Raw genomic sequence first — 24174 nt, 5'->3', positions numbered from 1 at the left:
AGAAACACACACACATAAAACACACACAGAGGATGCTGAAGGATGTGTCTCTGTGATCACATGTATGTACAGTGCCTTGCAAAAGCATTCACACCCATCGTTTTTTCCTGTTTCGTTGCATTACAGCCTCTAAATTAAATTTATTTGTATTAGATTTTTTTGTAATGGACCTAAACAAAATAATAAAAATTGGTGAAATGAAATGTAATTTTTTAAATAAAAAATCATGCATATTTATTCTCCTCTTTTACAGTTAAACCCCTAAATAAGACCTGAAACTACAAATTATCTTCAAAAGTCACGTAATTTATTAAATAAAGTTGACATGTGAGCAATTTAAGTGTCATAAGATTTCAGTAGATACAAACCTACACTGAAATTTAACAAATGATGATACACCAGGTCTTAATTAGGGGTTTTGTAGCAAAGCAGGTGAATTCATAAGCTCACACTTCTTTTCATTATTGTATTTTTCAGATTTAAAATTTTTTTTTTTCTTTTTTCGTTTCACTTCACCAATTCTAACTTTTTTTGTGTAGGACCATGACAAAAGATCCAAATAAAAATCCATAAAAAATACAGGTCGCAATGCAAAAAAGTAGGAACTAGGTATACCGCCACATGGCTGTTTACCTTTGCACACCACACAAGTTGCACCACACTATATGTGTGGCACCAAATGCTCACCTTCTCTCCCGGGCAGTCCTCTCTCCTTTTTCTCGTCACACTTGTTGCACTCGCTGAAGTAGAGCAGAATGAACATGTCCAGCATCACCCACACCAGGGAGGTGGCCAAAACCACCTTACAGTAGGCGAACCTCCGCATCCTGAGAAAGAAAGGAAAGACAACAAGGGAAGAGAGAGATGTTAAATCTCTGGCTGAGGTGAGGAGTGATGCTGAATCCTGAGCTACACACACAATCACAGGCCTTTCCAAAGCTCTGCAGAGGAGATGACGTTTTATTTCTCCTTATATTTCCCTGGCTTTCTCCTCACTCCCCTCAACCTCCACCCCTCCCGCAGCTCTACGCCGAAGTATCTTTCCTACGCTTCCATTTGTCCTTCCGCCTGCCTGTCCGTCCGTCCGTCCGTCTGACTCTCGGCTCTTATCTGTCGGCGGTTTATCAGCGCCTTTCCAAATGGTCACCTTCACACTCGGAGAGAGCCTCAAAATGAGCACTGTGCATTGCTGGATTTCTGTCTTACATCACTCAAGAAGAAAAACAGTAAATCTATGAGAGCATTTGTAAAAGTTAATCAGCTAGGTAAGTGTCTGGCATCGTTCTAAGCAAAGGAAACATTTACATTTGTGTTTTGGAGAGGATGTTTCATGATATCTTAGCAAAGCTGCTTTCAAGTTTCGAGCAAAGTTACACAGCAGAAACAGACATCTTCTGTGTCAGAGTTCGCAAACACCCTGCAGTGTACAAGCCAATCTACCCTCTATACATGTAACATACCAAATCCCTGTACACTGAAGTGCAGTCTCTCACACACACACACACACACACACACACACACGCACACACACGCACAGGTAAGCACGCATGCACGCACGCACACACAGAGCAGAAAGAGAGGAGCTGTGATAGTAATTGCTTTTCTTTGGCAGGCAGCGAGAGACAGACACAGCCACATTAAAATTCCTCTGCTCCCCTTTCCTTCCCTCCTCCAGCACCATCTCTCCTCTCTTTGGCTGATTCTCTGCCTCAGTGATCCCTCAGGTTGCAGCAACACAAGCAGAAGGGAGAAAATTAATTTGGCCACGGTGATTTCACTCGTGCCCCTGGGAGGGGAAGAAAAAAAAAGTGTTTGTGCATAGCTAGCTTAGCTTAGCTTAGTTTAGCTTTGCTTAGCGGCCGCGGAGGACGGAGAACTGCAGAGCAGCGTTTCTAAATTCCACCTGATAGGATTCAGGTAGCACAAAGTGCCGTCCACAGCAGAAAACAAAAGAGTGGAGATTTGTCTCTGAGTTTGTCTTGTCTCAAACTTTTTACGCCTGTGGAGCCAAATAGTTTCAGTGTCCTGAAAATGTAGTAATTTGACCAAATACCACCATACCAATATCTCAAGGATGTTATAAAGTTGGCTATTTGTTTTTTCACAAAATATTTACATAAGAAGTTTTTTTTTCTAAACAATCATTGGTAATGCGGATATTATGACTGCGCAAGAAAAGAAAAATAACAGAATAGTTAGAGCAGTCTCATGAGTTTAGAAAATGACATCACTTTATTTGCCATCCCTGCCCTTTTCCCCGAGAGACTCCTGTTTTTTTAACAGAAGCTTTTTCTTTAGTTTCACATTTTATTGCTACTACTGAAACTTGAAACCTTTTTTAATGAAAGTATGTGTAAATTAGCTCAAATAAAAGTGAGATTCTCCATCCAACTGCATTCTTTTTTAAATACCATAGAGAAGCAAATATACTAAAGCTGCAACTTTAAATTATTCTCTCTTTTTTTGCCAGTCAGTGTGCTGTGCAGCGTATTTCTGGGGATGTTTGGTCCCCAAATTCACCTGCTCTGTGCTGCAGGACAGAGCTCCACTCGGGCTGCAGGGGGGCTCACGTGTTTGCGTGCTGCTCACATCTACACAGAAATGACACGACTCATCAATAAACCCGTAAATAACTATTGGGTAAAATGATCATTCCTATGACTGCGTGTGACAGGCGCAGCAGCAGGATCACAAACACTGAAATAGCATTCATCCTCTGAAAAAAAAAAATCCTAATCCTAATGCCTAAATTGGAAACCAAACACCTAATTAACAAATGCCCAAATAGCCGAAATATTCGAGTCCAGCCCTACAACAAACAGCCACTCCTTAGCTACTTGCACTGAAAGATGGGGGTTGTGTTAAATAGTCCATAACAAGGAGCACTATTTTGTGACAAGGTCATGCCAACTGCTGCAGTTTGATAAAACCCAAATTATTGCTCTCAGGTGCCGCACTGACCCCAAAACTTAAAATTTCATAGCTCTTGTCGAGCTTGTCATGCAATTCAGAGGAGCTTTGTAACCTTGCAAGATTTTATCTCTCAGGCTGACAACTAGTGCCGAGAAACCACCGGTAGATAAATGCAGCGCTCTGATTTCTGAGCCACAGAGAAGAAAATAATGAAATCAAGTTACTACAGCAACAAGGGATTAACAAGGTTAATGAAAGTGTCTGCTGTTATACGAGTTTAAACTGGCACTCAGTCAGCTGCAGATTGAATCATATTTAAAATTCCACCCTTGGTTAACAAGTCTCTTAGTGGCCTGGCATCTACGCGAGGAGCCATTCATGTCACATCGTTTGACAGCGACCTTTTTAACTTGATCAGCCTGACAGCTTTCCAAACACCTCAGCTCTGGAGCTCCCTCTGAGACAGTCTCAGACACACTGAAATAAGAGATGGTGTGAATGGAAGATGACATCTTTTTCATTTGATTAAGATGTTCTCATGATAGGTAATACATTTTTGATATATAAAACTTTCTAAATGTACTTTTTGTGTTTTTTGGCACTGGCCACAGAGGATGGACAACATAACAGTTCCCTAAAAGTGAGGCCAAAACATGTCAATCTCACCCTGGTGGCTGGCTGCAGTATAGTTCATAAACCCGCCACCTTCATATTAGCTGAAAGGACATGGACCACAAAAAAAATCAAAGTACATGTCAAACAATTTTTTTCCAAGGATGGTTTCTCTCATTTTAGGTAGTTCTTATCATACTGATGTTTGTTCAAGTGTTCGCTTTGCTGATAAGTTTGGTTTTGTTTAGTTGATACTATAAAGAAGAGGTTTGACACCGTGATTGACAGCTGTGTGTGTCTCATCAGTGTGCTCGCAATCAGTGGTTCAATGGTTGAGTCTACCTCGCGATCAACACTGCACAGGCTTTAAATGATATCACTTGAACAAGATGGCAGCGGCCACATGAGGGATATTTTGGCTCTATTTTTCTGCAGTAAGAGGAAGTGGAGTCACCTCGTCCATGTTAGCGTGCAGTCACTGGCATTGACGTTATTATTTGATTATTCAAATTAATTTATAGAAAATGGTTCCTGCTTGACAAGTGTGAGACTTTGCTGCTTTTCTTTGCCTTGTGGGATAGTAAACTTAATATATTTGGGTTTTGAACTGCTAGTCAGAGCCAACAAAAAAAATAAGGAATTCAAATTTGGCTTTCAGAAATTGTGATGAGCACATTTTACATTTTATAGAACAAACTATTGATGGATTAAATCGAGAAAATAAGCAGCAGAATGACGGATATTAAAAATATTTGTTTGTTGCAACCCCTTGTGTTTTGTAATGGTTAATTTAATTCAAACTATATTTGCAAAAAAAAAAATCTGAGCCACCAAAATTATAATACATTTATATACCAGATGGATATTATTACTAATAGTTAAAATTCATTTAAATTCTCAAATAAGATGCTTTCTGCCTCAAAAAGTAGTCTTTTATTTAATAGATTTTTTTTTTAATCTAAAGATTTATTAATAACATAGAGGTGAGCAGTGGTCATTTTTTTTGTAGTGTCACAAAAAACTCAGTAAGTGATGATGATTTTTGCACATGGCATTCTTTAGTCTCTCTCTGTGGTTTTTGTGGTGTGATAGTGTTGTGTTCACACCATTGACTGCAGTTATGGTTCTCTCTCTCTCACACACACACACAGGTGTTACTCTTAGTGCATTGAGTGTAGAGAGAGTGTGTGTGTGACGACTCAGTGCTAGAAAATACTGCTATGCTCTGCAGTATGTTACTGTATCTTATCAAAGCTTTCACCCCGGCTCTTTAATATATCTGCGTTCTTTGATGTATAACCTCTGTATTTCTCTGTAAGCCACAGCTGTGTATCCAGGTTTTCTCAATTTTGCAGGTTGTAACCACATCACTGATACACAACTGTAAAGAAATTTGTTTCCACAGACGGCACTGTTGTGGGGAAAATCAACATAAAACAAAACTAGAATTACTGCCTTGTGGTTGTAAGCCTCTGCCAACCAGTGTTTGTCCAGACTCACAGGTAGCCATGACAGCAGACAGTATTTGAAATACGGATGCTGCAAAGAAGCTACAAATTCTAAAACATGGAGCTTCACACACATCTTCAACTCGGCAGCAAAGACGATCTATACGATCAGCACAGTTTCAAGGTAAACGCCAAAGATTAACGTCACCAATTCCGCATTTTATGGCATTGGAAAATGGCCAGGAAAGTGTTTTGGCAGAATATTATGATGTCACAGTGAAGTTGACCTTTTATCTTTTGGAAAATCACTTCATAATTATATCCACAAGCGTGCCTCAGGGATGACATTTTTCTGAAGTTAGCATCGCCCTGGTTCCCTTTGCCAAAAAGCCCATGGGATGTTCCCATTAGATTTTGGATTATGGCAGAAAATAAGATCTGTGGTGAACAAACATTTCTGATACTTACACATTTTGTTCAGCAAGATAATTTTCAAAAATGAACACTACTTTCAAAATTTTTTAAGCCTCAATGTAATCACCACCAGTAAAAAAGCTAACGTTAGGCTATAAACAAATTACGCTTCATTCGCAGAATCTAACGTCACCACAACATTAACGCTGTAAAGCTGTGTTCGGCATCGTTCGGTGTGATGACCTCATTTAGCCAAGAGTGTGTACTGACCAATCTGATGTTGCAGAACAGAATGTAAAAGTCTCTTCAGCTTACGTGAACCGAGGACTTTTTTTCAGGCAAACCACTGACTTTGAGACTTCTGAGATGCTAACTCATTTCCAAGCTTTAGGACTCTTTCCCGGGGTTCTCTATTAGACATTTGAGTGAATTTTGTCATAATTAGTGCATGAATTCTTGAGTTATGACCAAAAACGAGTTTCATGAAGTCACAGCGACCTTTGACCTACAAAACCTCATCAGTTCGTTCTTTCGTCTAAGACGACGTCTGTGCCAAATTTGAAAATTCCCTAAAGGTGTTCTTGAGATGTCACGTTCACAGTGACCCTGAACCTTTCAACCAACACCAAATTCTTATCAGTGCATACTTGAGTCCAAAGTGGCTGTTTGTGCCAATTTTGGAGAAATTCCTTCCAGATGTTCCTGAGGTATTGTGTTGACGAGAATAGGACGGACTGACAGAAAGCCCAGAAACATTAAGCCTCTGGCCGTGGCAACCACAGGCGTGGAGGCATAATAAAGGCGGTGGGAGTTATAAAACTCATTCTGGTATATTCTTTTAGCAGTCTGGAAAATTCTATGATCCTCCCGGATATCCCCAAAAAATTCCTCAAATAACACGTCTCACTGTTTGGATCACTCCTCTCAAAATTCTTGAAATTCCAGGACCAGTGGGAAGCCTGAAAATCAGTCCCTGCTCTACAATCTCTCTCTGCCTCCCTGACCGCTGCTGGATCGTGCCGGCCTCGCTTGACCTCCACACAGTAACACAACACAACCTGATATCACAGCAGAAACTTGGATCATTTTCACCGTCCCTGGCGCACAGGCAGAGCTCGGCACATATGCCAAAAACATAACAGCATGCTCGGGCTGGAGACAGACACTGACATGGAGGCACTCCGCCACGGAAACACACACAGATATTTTTGCTCACAAAGTCGTGTCAAAATGCTGTCAGAAATGTCAACTGGTTTCCCTGAATGCTATTTGATCACAGCGGATGTAAAAGAAGTAGACAGCAGCGCTTCGAGCAGCGGCAGAGAAGATTTATATGCGTGTACGTTGACTTAACGCAGACACACTTTCCCATCGCTCAGCCATGCCTCAGCACTCACTGTATTTCTAATCAGGCATGGCAGAGGACACCTCAGGTCTCCTCTGTGCGCACTGCAGCCGCGGGCACTGCTTCTCTGTGTGTGTGCATGTGTGTGAGTGTGTGTCAGTTTAGTTTATGTTGGGCACTAGTCTCTTTGAAGTCTCTTTTAAATAGCCTGGCTCCCTCTGACATTAAACAGACACACAAATCTCCATCCCTCCATCTCTGCGCTCTCTCCTTAATCCATTAACATATCACGTTCCCTCCATCTTTCTTTTATATCTCCATCGTGGGCATCTCGCTCTTTCTCTCTCCGCCTCCCCTGTTTGTCTCTTAGTGATGTCGTCTCCTTTCAAGAGCGGTTGCCATCACTACTTCTCTACAAGAACACAATTTCCCCCTTCACATCCTTCTCTGTGTCTCTCTTCATATCCCCTCCTCTCCTCTTCTCCACACGCTTAATCCCTCTTTAGAGATTGCACAACCGGAGTTTCTCACAACCACTTGGAAAAACTCCGGAGGATCCAGGACTTGCTCGCTCGCTTCACAATTTATGACTGGGAGCAGGGAGCCTCCCTTGTGGGGATTTCATGTTTATATGGTTAAAAGAAAATTAAGAGGGTGGCGAGATAGTATTTATATGAAGGAGTGCCAATGAGAGAGGAGGATTTATGTGATGCTAATCAACACACAGTTTGTGCTGCTAATTCATATAATAAACTGCAAACTGTTTATTTGCTTGCTCTGTGCACAGCCTGATTTATACTTTCTGAAACCAGATGCCTTTTCATCAAACCACTTTCACCGTCATAAAAGAGTGTGTAAAAATGCATGTTACTGTTTGAAGCATCTCGAATAAGAAAACCAAAAAAAAAAAGCAGGAATGGTGCTTTTCAAGTGTGTGAGCTGTCCTTGGGTCATATGGGCTTGATAAGCTCAACAGTTTCCAAGACAACGCTGATGGGAGCGGCGATTTTCAGAACAGTCGTAATGCCTCTCAACTGGAGCAGAACGAGGAGCAGGCTAATATTAGGGAAGTGAGACAGAACAGGGCGGCCTGAAGCCCCGTCTCTATCGCTCTCTGTGGAGCAGCCGAGGTACACAGCCGCTCCTGGCAAAAAAGATGGGGTCACTTCATTTCTAGGTCATAACCTTGACTGCAGAACACAGACTGGTTTGATAAAGGAAGGACAGCGACTGGACTGGGACAGAGAGAGAGAATGAGAGAGATCTGCCATTGGTACATAGAGAAAATGAGAGTGAACACGGTACATCTGCCTGTGGACGTAAGGAGCCCCACAGTGAGTCCTAAAACCCGGATATGAGTCAGCATTTCAGCATCTCCAGTTCGCTCGTCTCAAAATCAATGGGTTTTATGAATGGATTTTTTTGGTAAGTTGTCTGAAATAAGGTCTATGGCTAACACAAACTGAAGAGACCTTCATGTTTTGTTCGACAACATGAAATATATCAATTAATACCCCATTTGTCAACTGTTAAACTTTTGTGTGGCTTAAAAAAGGCTGTTGCTATTAAGTGACTAGATGAGACAACCGAACGTCATCATGCCCCGCCAAACACGGCTTTACAGCCTTGTTGTGATGGTGATGTTAAGTCATGCGTCCATAGAGTAGTTTGTTTATAGCCTTACTTTAGCTTTTTACTTCAGGTGACTGCATTTAGGCTTCAAAAATCCTAAAAGTGGTGTTCATCCAGAAAAAAAACAATGGAAAAAATTCCTCAGACCATGAATAGCTGGCTAGCTCTCTATAGCATACTAAAAAAATTCTGTCCACTTCCTTTCCTTTGTGAAGCAAGCAATCTTGCAAATAATGACCGAGTAAGATCCCAAAAAACAACTTATGACACATAGTCTTTAGATGAGATAAGGTGTTAGATTATAGCCTTTTAAAGGTCTAGCATATGGTGGCCAATAATTAATCATTTTAAGCACATAAAAATGCATTACACTTGACTCACTACCAACAATGAAACGTTATGATAAAGCATGCATTACACGCATCATTGTGTCAATAAGTCCTCTCTGTCAGCCTCTAGTTTATAACTAGTCCAGAGCATCTATGAGACACTTGATGATAAAAATTCATTTATTCTAAGCTAAAATGTTTTATGGCTGTTGATATCAGAGAGCATTTTGTGTGTTTAGAGTGCAGTCTTTAAGCATTGTGAGTTTTACCAACATGTTCATTGAATGTTTTACGTACTGTAGATCTACTATATTCTATTAAAATATCCATACATCTACAGAGTTTGAAGCAGTGTTTTTTTAAAGAAGGTGGGTTCACCTCAGCTAACATCAAGTAAATATATTTTTATGAAATGAAGTAACCTGTAGTGGAACATGTCGGCGTTATGAAGGCGATTTGTCACACTGCAAACATTTTGAACAGTCATATAATGACTGTATAATAATGAATGAATAATGAACGTGGCTGTTGTTCAGACTGTAATCTAAATCGATCACAAGTTGAGATGGGCCAGAAACTGCGTGTCTCAGCGCCACGACTTAACATCATTGCAGGGGAAACCCTGATTTATGTATGTTGTATTTTTTATTTGACTCATAACTCATAACATATTGAATATTAGGGCAACCACCTAAACGTCGATGACTCAAAATCATAAGTCTAGAAGTCCCAAGAAACTTTGAAATGGAACAGAGAAAGGTGACATAAACGGTGACGGAAACAGAGCAGGCTGACGCAAACCACAGCAGCTACGTTTAGTTTGCTGCTTCAAAGCTTTCTGCCAAAGAACTAAATGTTAACAAAGTTGGCTGCACTATTTTAGAACCAGACGCCGCTAAAACCTCCTGTACTGCCGTCCAGACTGACACGTCGACCGACACCCTGTCAGCAGCCGTGCAAGCAACCGCTCCTCAGTGTGCTAGGATCTTTTAAACTAAGACACACTTTTTATTTCTTTAACTGTGTGGAAAATGTAATGTTTTCTCGAACAGATGATGAACAAAGGCGTTAGAACATGAGGCTCTTGTAAACTAGGAGTTCAGTGTGAGGCGGCTGCTCTGCAGGTGTTCAGGACGGTAACTGAGCTGGCATGAATAATATATTTCTCTGAATTGTAGGTGAGGGTTACAGATGGATCTTGAGGGAATTGTTCTGACAAAGAACTATTATCAACGTCAAGAATAAAGTTTCATCGTCTATACATTTTTAAATAGTTGACTAATACTTTTGTAAAATTCATAGGTTCTTTTTGCAACATTCAGAACATTAATACAGCAGCGAACCACTATTTGCTATGTAGAGTGAAGTAACGCTGTCCTGAGCAGAAAATGAAGTCACACGACTGCTGTGTGTGTTGTAATCGGAGCTTTTCTGTTGTTTGTTGTGGTTAGCCGGTCTGACCGTGCATTTGTGTTAGTGCATGTGTGTATCCCACTGGCGAGCTCTTTGCTGCTGCTTTGCATTGTGCTCAAACGGAGGTTACAGCTGATATAATGACAGCATCACATGGAAGCGTAGCACCTACCCTTCATTTCCCCCTTGGTTAAGACCAGCGTTTCCCACACATTAATTTATTTGTGGCAGGCCGCCATGATCAAAACATCTGCTCACATTAATCCATTTTCTATTTTTGCAGCCTAACACTTCATCAAGAGCACTGTTGGAATTTATTTGTCGTTCGGATATTCATGGCCTCACACTTTCAGAGCGCAGAGCATACTCTGGTCACAGATGGAGCAGCAGAACAGCAGCTAGAGTGAAACTGAAACTTAACTTTTCATTGAGCTGGGTCTTAAATGTTTGCTTTAACGTCCTCTGTAGCAGCTGCTCCTCTCAACCATCGATCTGATCGATCAGCTCTGACTGGATCAATGGATCAATTATCCATCCCGCAACTCAAACTCTTCAAAATGTAGCTGAGGAAGAAATAAAACTCATGTAGAGCTCTGCCCGTGCTCCACAAACTGACCTCAACAACAGAGACACTCTGAATTTTACACAGAGCCCCTTCAAAAAATTCATTAAAAGTTGATATATGTTTATGTACAAGAAAACTGGTTGCAATAAAATATTTTAAAACACTAAAATCCCGACATTGTTATTAAGGCCTCAAAAACCAAGTACTGGTCAGACTCTAAGGGAGAGAGGAAGAGAGAAACTGAGATGGAAAGCAAAGTTTAAAAACGCTGTGTAAATAAGGCAAAGAGTAAAGCAGACAGAACTGCCCATGGCAGCGTAAAAGTCCCAGCTGAAATAGATTACCAATGCAAAGCTTGGCAAAGGCGCAAAGTGGAATTAAACACTTCAATCTCCAATCACTCGGGTATTTTCGGCCAAAATCAATATACATTATTGTCACAGCGGGTGCTCCCTTGACGGCTGGAGAGAATGCAGTTGCCTGGCTATACAGTACCAGCAAACCACACACACACACACACACACACACACACACACACACACACACACACAGGCAAACAAACAGCGTGTTTAAAAATAAATAACTTACAACAGACATAAGAAGGCAAAAACCACAGCATCATGCCTCTAGGTCTGTGTGACGCCACTGCGCTCTAATTCTTCTTTTAAAGACACATATCTTACAGCAGGCATGTCAAACTGGTCCACAGGGGGGCCGGTGTGGCTGCAGGTTTTGTTTCCAACCAAGTAGCAGCACACCAGACTTGACTCATTTAATCAACTGATCTCCGTCTTCAGACAGTTGATTGGTCAAACTGTGTGCTCTTGGTTGGTTGGCACAAAAACCTGCAGCCACACCGGCCCCCCTGTGGACCGGTTTGACATGCCTGTCTTACAGAGTGGAACACGATAGAAGAAAAAAGCAAAATACAACTTAGGCAATTAACACAGCATCACAGACTGTGCTGTTAATTGGTGTTAACACACTCACACACCCTGATTAAATCACAAATACAGTCTGAGCTGTCTGACCTGGCAGGTTTGTGAGTCTGGCCTCTGCTGAGTGTCAGCTGCAGCTCTCAGCGCTGCAACTCCTACTGATACTCATGCCAAGCAGGCAGGATTTACGAGGCACTGGTGTTCACAGCAGGGTTTCCCTGGTATTTCTGAACATTTAAATGTGAAGAATGTAAAAGCCATTTCACTGTGCTTTCACTCTCAAGATAGGATTTTGATCTATGCAGCCGTTCTATTTTGTGGCTGTCTGAATCCTTTTATGGACAAACAGAATGTTCCTGAATCTCAATCCAGGATCTGGAAATCACAAATAATGGCTTTTTATACAAATGTTTGCTCTTTCCGAATGATTAAGTACTTGTAATGTAATTGAGTTTAAGGAGAAAACAGAAAGTCCACTAAATTTTCTAAATTTTCTTAAAAAGCCGAACATGATGTTTTTCACGTTTTAACCCCACAAATCATGTTCAAATCATTTTAAAAAAAAATGCACACTATAACACAAACAGCAGCTGGTGTATTGGTTGAAAAAACACACCATCCCTACTAAACTCATGACTCACAATATCATTGGGGTTTTTTTAAGGTCTCCAAAAAAACATTGGAATTCAAAGCTAGATTACGAAGCTTCTGAAAGGGCTATGATCACAATGCAGCCCTCACTAAGACAGCATGAAGGTTAGTGTTAACTTCTGGGCTACAAAAAGTGAGTAAATGCTCAATTTCATATCATCCTGTCATTCATACACTCATACCTGTCCAAGTGCCTATAGGGGTCTCTGGTCAGATGTGCAGGGCGCTCCACCAGCAGAGAGGGCGGAGCGTCAGAGATCCCACTTCCTCCTCGGCTCGTCACTCAAACATGCTCCTTGAGCAAAAGAGAAACAGAGACTTCATAAAAACACTGTTTCACTCCAGATGTGAAAGAGCAGCAGGCATGCTAAGCAGGATTGAGTTTTCTTGTACTGCATTCAGACGCCTTTCACAAGCATTTGAACCTCTGAAACCTGAGAAAATTGGTTTGATTTCTATTGAATATATGGGAAAAAACATAAAAAGTAAAATGTAAGGTATTTATCTGATGGAGGGTTATTTTATATAATCAATAAACTAAGGAAAAATATCAGGAAAACTACATATATTTATACTTATAATTCTATATTCAAAATTTTGTTACAGAATAAAATGAACGCACTATAATGTTGGCACGCTATCTGCATCAGCCAGTATCCCTAGTGTTTGTGTGTATATTTTTAAACAAATTCTTTAGGTCATTATCTTATTAGCTTTTGTTTCTGTTTCTGGTTTTTGCTAATGTCAGGTTATTTTCTTGGAACTTTTTACTAATTTCTTGCTAAATTTTGGGCTATTTCTTGCTCAGCTACTTGTAACCTTCTTCCCATGTTTGTTTCCCATCTGCTCAGGTTTCAAAGAGGTAAAATTCCTGTAACAGTAAGGGGATTGGGGAATGTGGTCAAACGGCTTGGAAAGAGAGTGCGAGTGTTCCCATTGCACCAGAACCACAAAGCAACAACAGGAAGACCCGACAGAGGCTGTCACTCAGCGGCCTCAAACATGCTTCCTGGCTGAGCACGCACAGTAATAACACTCATCTCTCTCACATAATCACACGGTCAGAGTCACAATGTCACCAGGCATCTTTCCAGTTGCACCAACACCTCCCGGTGTGAGTGGAAACGCATCTTTCAGTCAAACCCATCTGAATAGCATCCTCTGGAAAAGTTGTCAACCATTCACAAACTGTGAGTCCGGCCGTGTATCGTTTGTGTTATAAATTCATCACCCTTCCTCTTTCACACCCGCCCAAAGGTCAAACATACATAACCAAAGACTCTCTGCCAGCACTGGAGCAGGATAAAACAAGAGCGAGGGAAGGAAGACAGAGGGATGAGGGGGTAGAGGGATATTAGGATGGACAACTGACGGATTCTCAGAACTGCTCATTTCACTGGATTAATCTGCTATTTTTAAAAAATCCGCAGAGAATGAAGATGAATATGACTCAGTGTGGGCGTATGTGTATATGTGTGTGTGTGTGTGTGTGTGTGTGTGTCCTTCAATCTGGTCCTTGGCCTACTTTAAAGCCAAGTCATCATTCTGGTCTACTGGGACTTCGTATTGCCATCCTGTGTATGTGTGTGTGTATTAAGAGCTTGTATTACAAGAAGAGCCATACCATAAATCTCCTCCTGCCAGCCCACATGCTCCAGTGTTTGTGAGTGTGAGGAGGCTGTGCTGCAGTGCAGGTATGCCTCAGTGTGTGAAGGGCCCTGGCCACCAAAGGTGTCTGTCTCTCTCCTGCTAGGTGAGTCATCATTCCTCCTCTCCTCCCTATTTTTCTGCCTCTCTTTCTCTCTCTCGTCACATGTCGCAAACTTTCCATCCCTCTTGCCTTCATCTCACACACACCTCCATACAGTTTTAAATGGAAGGTAATCTATACGAAAATTGAAAGCAGGACAAGCAAGAGCTTCTATAAATACTCATCAGATTCCCCTGACAATCGCAAAATAAACCTACAGAGCCACAAACAACACTGCAGCGCAAATAGCAACCCATCTCTGTCGCTGTCTGCAGAGCAAACCTCTATCTCTCCTCATATCCCCATCTCATGCTTGAGTCGTTTCAACGAAAACCACTTCGAGAGAGACCACAAACAGTGAGACAGACAGTGAAACACACTGAGACGGAGAATGAGGAAGTTAACCTTGTACAACATGGTTTGGCAACGCTGCACGCAATTATTGTCATGCAAATAAACCAGATTTGAATAAGAGATATCTGTGTGATTTATTGGGCTGATCTCCACTTGTGCAGCCACAATGGGAGGCCTGCAGCTGCTGAAGCTTTTCCTCCACCTGATTATTATCTGTTCCCTGACCTCAGTCCTTTAAAAAAAAGATGCACTGAACACCAGCCGAACACTGATATTGGCCGAAATTCACCTTGTTGGTCTATATCGGGCTGTCGGTGAGCATCTGTTGCTGTACTTTTTGCAGTGTGTCCCGGACCATTGGCACTAGTCAGCCCTTGTCGGACCTTTTTGGCTTTTATTTTTGGCGATTTCAGTATGTTGGATTGGTGTCTAAGATGGCGAAACGCTTCAGTAAATGAAATCACTCTAGTAGGTAGTTTAGCTCAGCTCACAGAAAGAGAGAAGAAAGCAAATAAACGACTCAAGTCAAGAGGGCGTGAGATTGAAACAAACTTTTATTTTATTTTATATTTCAAATAAAAATAGTAAAATAAAACACTTTTTAGTGCTGTTAACGCAACAGACATTTGGTTGATAATTATTTATTTGTCTTTTAAATTACCAATTATTTTAAGCACTTGTAGTGCAATTTCAAAAAGAAACAATTCATAAAAATCCTACTTTCCAATTCTGAACCTTTTTTAATACTTGTGAAAAATTCATTTAAGACATTTAAATGCCAATTAACACCTTAATTGAAAGCGTGAAAGGTTGTTTAATACATTTTCATGATGGCATTTGTACTCATTCAAAGGAAATGTAATGAAGGGCTGAATTAAAACAGTTGAGTGATTTTTTTTATATTTTTTTATGATTAAGTATTATTTGTTTCCCTTTTACAAAAAGGGGATTAAATAACAACAAAAACAAAATAAACAACAACCCAAACACATTTGTATCAGCTATCGGCCAAGCTGTAATTTAAAGCATAGACTATCTGCCCTTAATTTCACAATCGGCCGATCCCTTCCTTAAAGACACGAAAAGTAATTGTAATGGATACCGCTGCTGTAACCTGTTTTAAACACACACATACGCTGGCTTTCAACACGAAGTCGCACACACCTAGTACACCTAGTGCATCAAGCTGTCATGCCTCAGTGGTTAGGCTAACAGATGGACACTTAGTCAGATGTGTAATGCAGAGCAAGTGAGCAAAGATGGACCTGTCCAAACAGTGAGCGGTGCCAGTGGAACATGACATTATTTAGGCCAACACTGCACTGACACAAGCATCCAGAGAGCAGAGACAGAAATATACTGAGTCTGCCCACTTCGACACAGGAGAAGCAGAAATGGTGTTGTTGCACAGCCCAGTTTCTCACAAACTTCGATTATAAAAACATCAGATTCTGTCCTGTGACGTGGTCATCAGTTTTACTATAACAGTTGTCTATTCAGTCCCAAAACAGCCATCTTCTGTTTGAATACAAGGATACAATCTGTCTGACTCTGTGCCAATACTGACCTTATTAAGCGGATCAAGTATCGATTGGTTGTGAGCAATCCACATTAATTTGCTGCACAGAGCTTATTTTTATGCGCCCTGAAGTCAGAAGACGGAGAAATGATGATGGTGATAGATTATGGTTACAAAACCTCATAAACTTTTTGCAGCATAAGATAAAAAACATGCACACGCACCAGTCAAGTAACACTTCCAGTTTATACATATCTGCGAAAACATGAAGCTTCGCACACACCTTCCCTCCGGCAGCACAGGAGATCTTTACAATCAGCACAGTTTCAAGATTAGTGTCACCAATTCAGTATCCAACCAAATGTCTCCCCTTCTGTTTCTGAGATATGAAGTAAAGTAATAGCCCGAAAAGTGCTTTTACAGAACATAATGTCACAATGAAACTGACCTTCGACCTTTTGGATATAAAATGTCAGCACTTCATTATTTTATCCTAGTGGACATTCTTTTTGAAATTTTGTCATGATTGGTATATGAATTCTTGAGTTATGGCCAAAAATATGTTTTCTTACATCACAGTGACCCTGACCTTTGACCTTCAGTCACCAAATTCTAATCAGTTCATTCCTGAGTCCAAGTGGATATTTGTGCCACATCTGAGAAAACTCCCTCAAGGCTTTCTTGAAATATTGCATTCATGAGAATGAGACGAACAAAAGGTTAACGGAAGTTTGACCCTTGACCGCTAAAATCTCATCAGCTCACCACTGAGTTCAAGTGAACATTTGAACCAAATTTGGGGAAAAAAAAAAAACCTCAAGGTGTTCTTGAGATATCATGTTCACAAGATTGAGACAGATGAGGTCATAGTGACCTTGACCTTTGACTACCAAAACCTAAAAGGTTCATCCTTGAGTCCAAGTGGCTGTTTGTGCTACATTTAAAGAAATTCATTCGAGGCATTCTGCAGATATCGCAATCAAGATGGGGCTTCTAATACGAGAGGAAAATTCAATTTTAAAATTTACAGGACAACTGTAAAAAGTTTTTGTGTTTCAATCTGTGGTGACAGATTATAGAATAGTTTAAAGACAGAGTTGAAGAAATGTTCAAACATGAACCAGTTTAAAAAGATGAAGGATAAAGGATGTGATTTTCATGAGGTACACGGGTGAATAAGAGGTTTGACCGTCACCAGGTGTTTACAGGGATTATTGTAGAAGTATTTAGTTTGTACTATTTTGTAGTATTATTTCCCTTTTCTACCTCTTCCTCTTTATTCTGTAAATAACAATGTAAATATGTTAACATATAGATATATATAGTTATATAGAGTTTAAGAAAATTCAGTATATATAAAAATGGAAGCAGGTTAATGATTGTTTAATAACTGATGAGAAGGGGTGGTATTTAAAAAGTTTGTACTTCTTTCCACTCCTTTTCTGATATGTCTGTATGTTTGTGTATGTTTGTATGTTCATTCTTTCCTTTTTGTACATACTTGAAATAAATTTCAACTCAATTCAATTCAATTAAATTCAATAAAAAAGGACCACAGGTCCACACAAAACAGCAAAGCAGCATTGCTTTTTAAAGATAATTTTTTATTTGTGAAAACAGACCGCTGTTAAGGTATTTTGAATTGGCGGCAGGTCTCAGAATCACTATTGGGAGAAAGAAAAAGTTGCATCAGTGCATCACAAATTCTGTCTTTTGTTTGCCTCCCAACTTTCCTTTGTTCCAGCTGTGACCAGCTGAGAACCAACGCAGAGAATGCAGCATGGCAGCCAAAAATCTGGATCCCCATCATCCCACCCTCCTCTTGCCTCTTTCTGTGTCCTACCAAACACTCCCTGTTATTAATCCACAAAGTCTGTCTTTCCTCCCACGCAGGCTCTTTCCATTCAGTCTGGGTTGTCGTAATTCCTGTCGTAAATCCGAAAGACCGGTGACTGAGGCAGACTAGCAGAGATGAGTAGGAGCTCATGGGTGGACTAATGATGAAATCTTAGCTAGCAGGCACAACTCTTCTTTCATCGGGGAAAAAAAATTACCTAACAAACACACGATGTGGTTTATGCACGTCTGCACCCACATAACGACCTGCAAGCTAAAGTTGGCATGCTAAAGCTTGAGGCCTCTGAGGCTTCAAAGCAGGACTGGAGCCAAATAAGGTTGAGGAGCTCTGAAACGACCTTTGTTCTGAACAATTTAGAGGGTAGTGTGGGCTGAGCTAAAACTAACAGGCAGTCAAATCAGTCCTTCACAATTCCCCGAGCTCAGCATGAACAAACTGTGACCAAGCAGCCATTGCGAAGCATTAAACCTCACTGTTCCACTGTCTCTTTAAAGACTGTCGGAGAAAGACACACAGAGGAGAAACTGGGTAAGCATGAAGTGCGTGTGTGTGTGTTTGGTTCCCAGCCAGGGTTTTTACATGTGTTATGTGACTCTGTTTGTAGCGTATGTTGTAACAGAGGGAGTCCAAAGATGACATCTTTGGTCTTAGCAACAACAAACAGTGCTGTGGTAATCCTGTGCCGACTGCACCTCCTTCTAGCCCTCGCTACGACCTCCTGCTCTGTCAAACACCTCGTGTCTCCAGTGGTGTGGGAAAGGAAGGCCCTGCGGGGCCTGCTGCACCCTCATACACACACAAACACTAAATCCATGCTAAATAGGGACAAGAGGAAAAGCAACAAAAGATGACAACAACAGTTTCGCTGTAGCTCACCTTCTGACAGCTTTCCAGGGGAAGCCCAGGGAGGAAAACAGGAATACCAGGAATAGAGCAAGGAGAAAATAGGTAAAATGCAGCTGGTTCAAACTCCCTGGACACGCCACTATGTCACACTTATCCTGGAAGAAACAGCTTGTTTTGCTCCCCATAATAAGGAAGTGCTGTGAGAGCTGGGGGCTTGTCACTTTCTAGATATACAGTATGTACTCACAGAGGGACACAGGGTAGAGGACGACTGAGGGACAAGGGGACGGACAGAAAAAGACAGATGAAAGGAGAGTCACAGCAAGGAGAGGGATCTGCTTCCTGTTTACAAAGAGTGGAGAGCACAAGAAACAGCGCAGCAGGCCACGACACTACTGTTAGGAAACATAACAGTGATCTCACACACACACACACACACACACACACACACACACACACACACACAGACACAGACACAGACACAGACACACACTACCTTCCCTCCTCTGTGTCCTGAGTGATTACGCACAACAGATTTAGCCCCAAACTTCCCCCTCTATCTCTGTGTGTCTCGGTAACATCTGGAGGCTTGTGATTTGTTCTTGGTTCCATATCTCGCTGCTGTCCCCGCTCTGGCCAGCCGCCGTGTTAACAGGATCAGGCTTAAGTGCGTGCATGCCCCCAGCTGCGTGCTCAAACGCTCCAGGCAACATTCCCAATCCAGGACAGACTTCCTTGCAATCCTACACAGCCTGCAATCTCCTCCTCCTCTCATGTAGTGGCAAAGTGTGGGATTAGCACATTTTCAGTACAACAGAAGCCTGTTTTTAGCTGCATGCAATGCGATAACATTAGCACTTTACAAAAAGCAAGGGAAGTGCTTTTAATGTAACAAAGTCAGTACGCCCACAGATAGGATGACAAAATACATGTGCAGCGGACCCCATAAAATAAAGCTGGCAAGCTGAGTGTGCTGAGTCACTGCAAGTGTATATGTATTATCTACAGCTCGTGGGCTAAATCTAGGCCCCTGATCCTAAAAGACACTAAAACTTAAGAAATGTCCTAAAATTCAAGAAACGCTCTAAAATCCAAGAAATGTCCTAAAACCCTAGAAATGTTCTAAAATCCTAAAATCTTAGAAATGTTGTAATATCCTAGCAACAAAATATAATCCTTTAAAAGTGCTAAAATCCTAAAATCTCCTGAAATTCTAAAAATGTCCTAAAATCCTAGAAATCTTATAGTATCCTAGAACGCCCTCAAATCTTAGAAATGTCCGTAAAAACTAATAAATGTCCTAAATTCCTAGAGACCTGCTAAAATCCTAGAAACATCCTAAAATCTTAGGAATGTCCTACAATCTGAGAATCATTTACGGGGCTGCTCTACTGGCCCCTGGCCTCCTGTCATTTTGCAAAGATGGACGCCAAGCAAAGCACATTTAGTATCCCTGATCTACAGCATCAACCTTCGAAAAAATGAAATCTTTTTAATTACATTTTTCACACCACTGTTAAGGAATAAACAAGGTAGGAGGGCACGCACATCCAAAGGACTTCTACAGCTGCAGAATCAAAAAAAAAATCAAAAGTAAGAATCCAACAAAAGATCCGCACACTGTACTTAAAGCTCCCAATTAATTTGAACTTTACCATGTTTCGATCAGAGATCTTTATCAGGCATTTTTATAGCCAAATGACAAATGCCTGACGAAGATCTCTGATCAAGGTGTCGCAAAAGTCAAATTCATTGGGAGCTTTAAGTACAGTATGCTGATCTTTTGTTTGATTCTCAGCCCACTGTTTAAACAGAGCTGTCCGTCACCGGCAGAAAGCAGCATTATGTAACCTACCTGTCTGTTTGCACACTCCGTCCTCATGAATCCTGCTATTTAACTCTACTGGGCCACTTCAAGTGCTCTATCAATGAGACCGTATGTCAAAAAAATGGACACCTAATAGTCCACTGGCTGCAGCAAAATGCACAATCAATCACTGGGCAAAGTTCTAAATATACACATACAACTCCAGACAAACACACACACAATCTAACCAAGCTAGTGTAGCACTATCAATATTTCATTTAAGCAGCTTCGTCATGAGGTCAATACACACACACACACACACAGTCTGTCACACTACATAACCTCCAATAAGCTTTCACTGTGAGTTCCAAATGTTCAGCAATAACTTTGGCTTAATGACTGCAGGTAAAATCCACGCTGAGCCCCAGGCATGACTAATCTGGCCGTCCTCTTTCCAATCTAGCTTTGTTAAGAAGTCACACAGATCTGAATCTCTATTGCTATCACTGTGCCCCTGTGGGCGCGACTCTAATAAGGCTAGTTCCACACACACTTTCAGATCTGTTTGAATATTTGAACACATCTGTCTAAGCCAGTGGTTCTCAAATGGTTGGGCACGGAGGACCAGGGGGAAAATATGGAGTGAAACAAAGCTGAATGAAAAGGGCTCCTGCAGCTTAAGGCAAGTTAGAATTAGGACTTTTAATGGTATTTGACATGAAATCTATGATGAATTTTACAATAACCACAATAGAAGAAAAAATATAACTGACATTAATTTTACAGGGCGAGGGATATTTTTTTTCATAAAGTTTATTTCAACAAAAAACGACTTTTTTTGGTATGTGGTGGAGATGAAAGTAGAGCAGAACTTGGAAATACCTGCTGATTGTTGGCGAGTTTTCATGGCAATTTTGTGTTTCTGGGATTTCACTGCCCTAACTCCTCTCAGGACTTAAAAAAACAAACTTTGGCATAAAATACACAGAGCCTCAAAGGTATTGCATGCCTCAAAATCTCGTTTAAAAAGCCAATTTTAGTTGAATACGCATTTCCCCATACTGTCCAGGGTACAGTGCCTGCTAGCTAGCAGACAGTGGATCCTCTGCTCTAAGTGTAATTGGTAATTGGTTGACATAAATGCCAGAGGCATTTAATAAATTATTTTTTAAAAATACATGTTACAAATTACTTTGAGATTTTACACATTCATTTTTTTTAGTAGTAGTATAAAGTAGTAGTTTTTTAGCGTAGTGAAAGTGAAACTAAGAATTTGCTTTCACTTGCCTCTACAGCAGCTGCTCCTCTTGAAAACTGATCAGATCAGTTCTGATGGGATCTTCTGATCAATTATTTAACCCCCAATTCAAACTACATGAACTGCTTGCAGAAATAAAACTTGAAAAGTTCTGCTGGCGATACGTTCACAGATCTGCAAAAATAGACAGCGAGTATGTTTACAGGATGTTAGACAAAGTCATATTACTGTGTTAATCCAATGAAAACTAGAAGTTCAAAGAAACTGAAGTCCAACTGAGAAATTATCCATGTTTACACCGTTTGACATGCAACCCATTTGCTGCCTGCTTACTCATTTGGTACATGTGTCAACCCCAAGAAGATCCAGTACCAACTTGCTGAAAGGGGGCATATCGCCACTTACCGTGGCAGAGTAGGACAAACTACCGTTTATAAATCGATTTCCCCCCAGCGCTTGTATACTGGGATTAGAACAGTAGTCTAATTAAATGGCCTAATTGAGCTATGTTGCTCGACTTAACTGTGCATGTAAACATACTGACTGATTTTCCATATCTAAACATTTTTAAGGCTTTTGAAATGATGATTTAAGACATTTTAATACCAATCAGTGCCTTATTTTATTTCAGATTAATTCAGTGCATTTAAAGACTTTTTAAGGATCTGTGGTAAACCTGAAATACGATTAATGTAAGGAAAACAAATAAAGGGATGCTGATGCTATCATGCTGACCTCTACTTCTCTAATATTCAACATGGATCCTTTTTTTTTTAATCATTTGCTTCCCCAATGGGGGTGGGGGGCATGAAAAGGTTTGAGAACCACTGATCTAAGCACACAGACAAATAGGCTAGAATTACAAAAACAGCCAAAGCTTTGTTTCAGGGGATGTGAAAAGGCACACATTTTTAAAAAAAGTCAAATCTCAAGTGCCAGTTGGCCCCTGCTTTCCTTTGAATTTTTTGTGGAGCATGTTTTTACGCAGTCTAGTCCCCCCCACAGTAAGTACAGAGGCAGTATCCTGCTGTTGTCTCTCCCTGCAGAGCTGCAGCCACACTGACCCACATCCAAGCTTCTGGCAGATTACTCTGCAGCACATACGACACACACTCACAAACACACACACATTCCCAAGATGCATGAGCACAGTGCCTCTGACATTTGCAGCTCGTAGAAATGTAATTTCTGATGGCTTAGCATACACGCCCACGCACACCAACTCAGAAAAACAATGGCCCTGTTGTTCCACAGTCCATCAGGAGTAACTGTTGATATGGCTATCAGTGTGACCGGGCCAGAACAACTCCACTCAAAGTGTCCTCACACACACAAACACACACACCCACACACATGCAAACACACACTCAAGGGTAGCAGCCTGGTAGGAGATAAGGGCTAGAGATGGATGGTTGTGTGTGTGCAGGCCCAGAAGGTGAGCCTGGGGTGGATAGCTCGCTCTGTCACACAACAAAGACAGAGCACAGAGCTGCAGGAGCAGGGGTTTGTCCTTTCTGCCCTCCTCTAGTCCTCATCTGTCCTCTTTTTAACATTGAATGATCTAAGAGTGCAGTCACACCTTTGACAGAGTAGTCACACTTCAAACTTCTTCTTTAGTGGAAACAATTACACCATTGTATTTGTTAAGATTCACAGTACCTAAATATAGGCATTCCCGGATACGTTGACAAAATCTACATGAAGTCACTCATTGTTAGTATTTTGAACAGGAGCTTATGTAAGGTGAGATTCAATCCAAACTATAAAAAGGCAACTATAACTATCAATTTTATTATTTTAAATACATTTGAACCAAATATACAATACAATTTATTTTGTTAAAAAAATGCGCTTACACCCCTTTTCAACCAAAATTTATGTAGACAGATTTTTAGATTGTGGGAAAACCTGTTGAAAATGGACGACAGACTGCTTTCCCATTACCAGTAGACTGCAACAGACCAGTATGCTTTTCTGTCTTTTTTTTTCTTAACTGATGTCACGTTCAATGTAACCAACATGCCAAAAAACAGGTTAGTAAATACAAAAGCAGTACTTCTTTTTTTTTTTTTTTTACATCTCTTACTTAATTAGTCTCTCTTTCAAACTCTGTGAACACTCATTTAGAAGCGATGTCTGAATGTTGCTCGGATGGAGACGGACGGTATTTTGTGGTTGCGTGTCATTGCATCTTGCTTGTAAACGGGTTAAAATTCACACTGGTTTTGCATTTCCATCAATGCCAATCTGCCACAGACTGTTTTACATTAAGCTGCTGAAAGCTGTAAATTCACCACTTCTACGCAGAAAGCAGAAGATAACATTAATAAATAAATACAAAGTACACTGCACACTGACTGACGGGAAAACAAACAAAAACAAAACAAATGCTCGACTTACAGAATCTCAGTTGACTGGAGGTCGCCAACCGATTATCTGAATCTCTGGCTTTCAGGGGGCAGCCCTTAAAAAATGTTATATTTAAGCATGTTTGTTCCCTTGAGTTCCTTCAGGTACTTCTG

General features: G+C 40.8%; 1 protein-coding gene across 1 annotated transcript in view; it reads right to left on the bottom strand.

Moving 5' to 3' along the window:
• Positions 1-24174, bottom strand: part of galnt1 (UDP-N-acetyl-alpha-D-galactosamine:polypeptide N-acetylgalactosaminyltransferase 1) — a 66908-nt gene that overhangs the window by 27297 nt on the left and 15437 nt on the right. Inside the window, exons 2-3 of the mRNA XM_042489870.2 lie at positions 12443-12555; positions 688-827 (exon numbers count right to left, since the gene is read on the bottom strand). Coding sequence (XP_042345804.2) covers positions 688-826 — 139 coding nt within the window. The 5' untranslated portion in view covers position 827; positions 12443-12555. The remainder of the gene's footprint in view (positions 1-687; positions 828-12442; positions 12556-24174) is intronic.

This window comes from Plectropomus leopardus, chromosome 11 (genome assembly GCF_026936395.1).
Source record: "Plectropomus leopardus strain MGB_pleo_1.0 chromosome 11, ASM2693639v1, whole genome shotgun sequence".
Classification (NCBI taxonomy): domain Eukaryota; kingdom Metazoa; phylum Chordata; class Actinopteri; order Perciformes; family Serranidae; genus Plectropomus; species Plectropomus leopardus.
The sequence above is the reverse complement of the archived record's forward strand: the minus strand, read 5'-3'. Positions and strand labels throughout refer to the sequence as shown.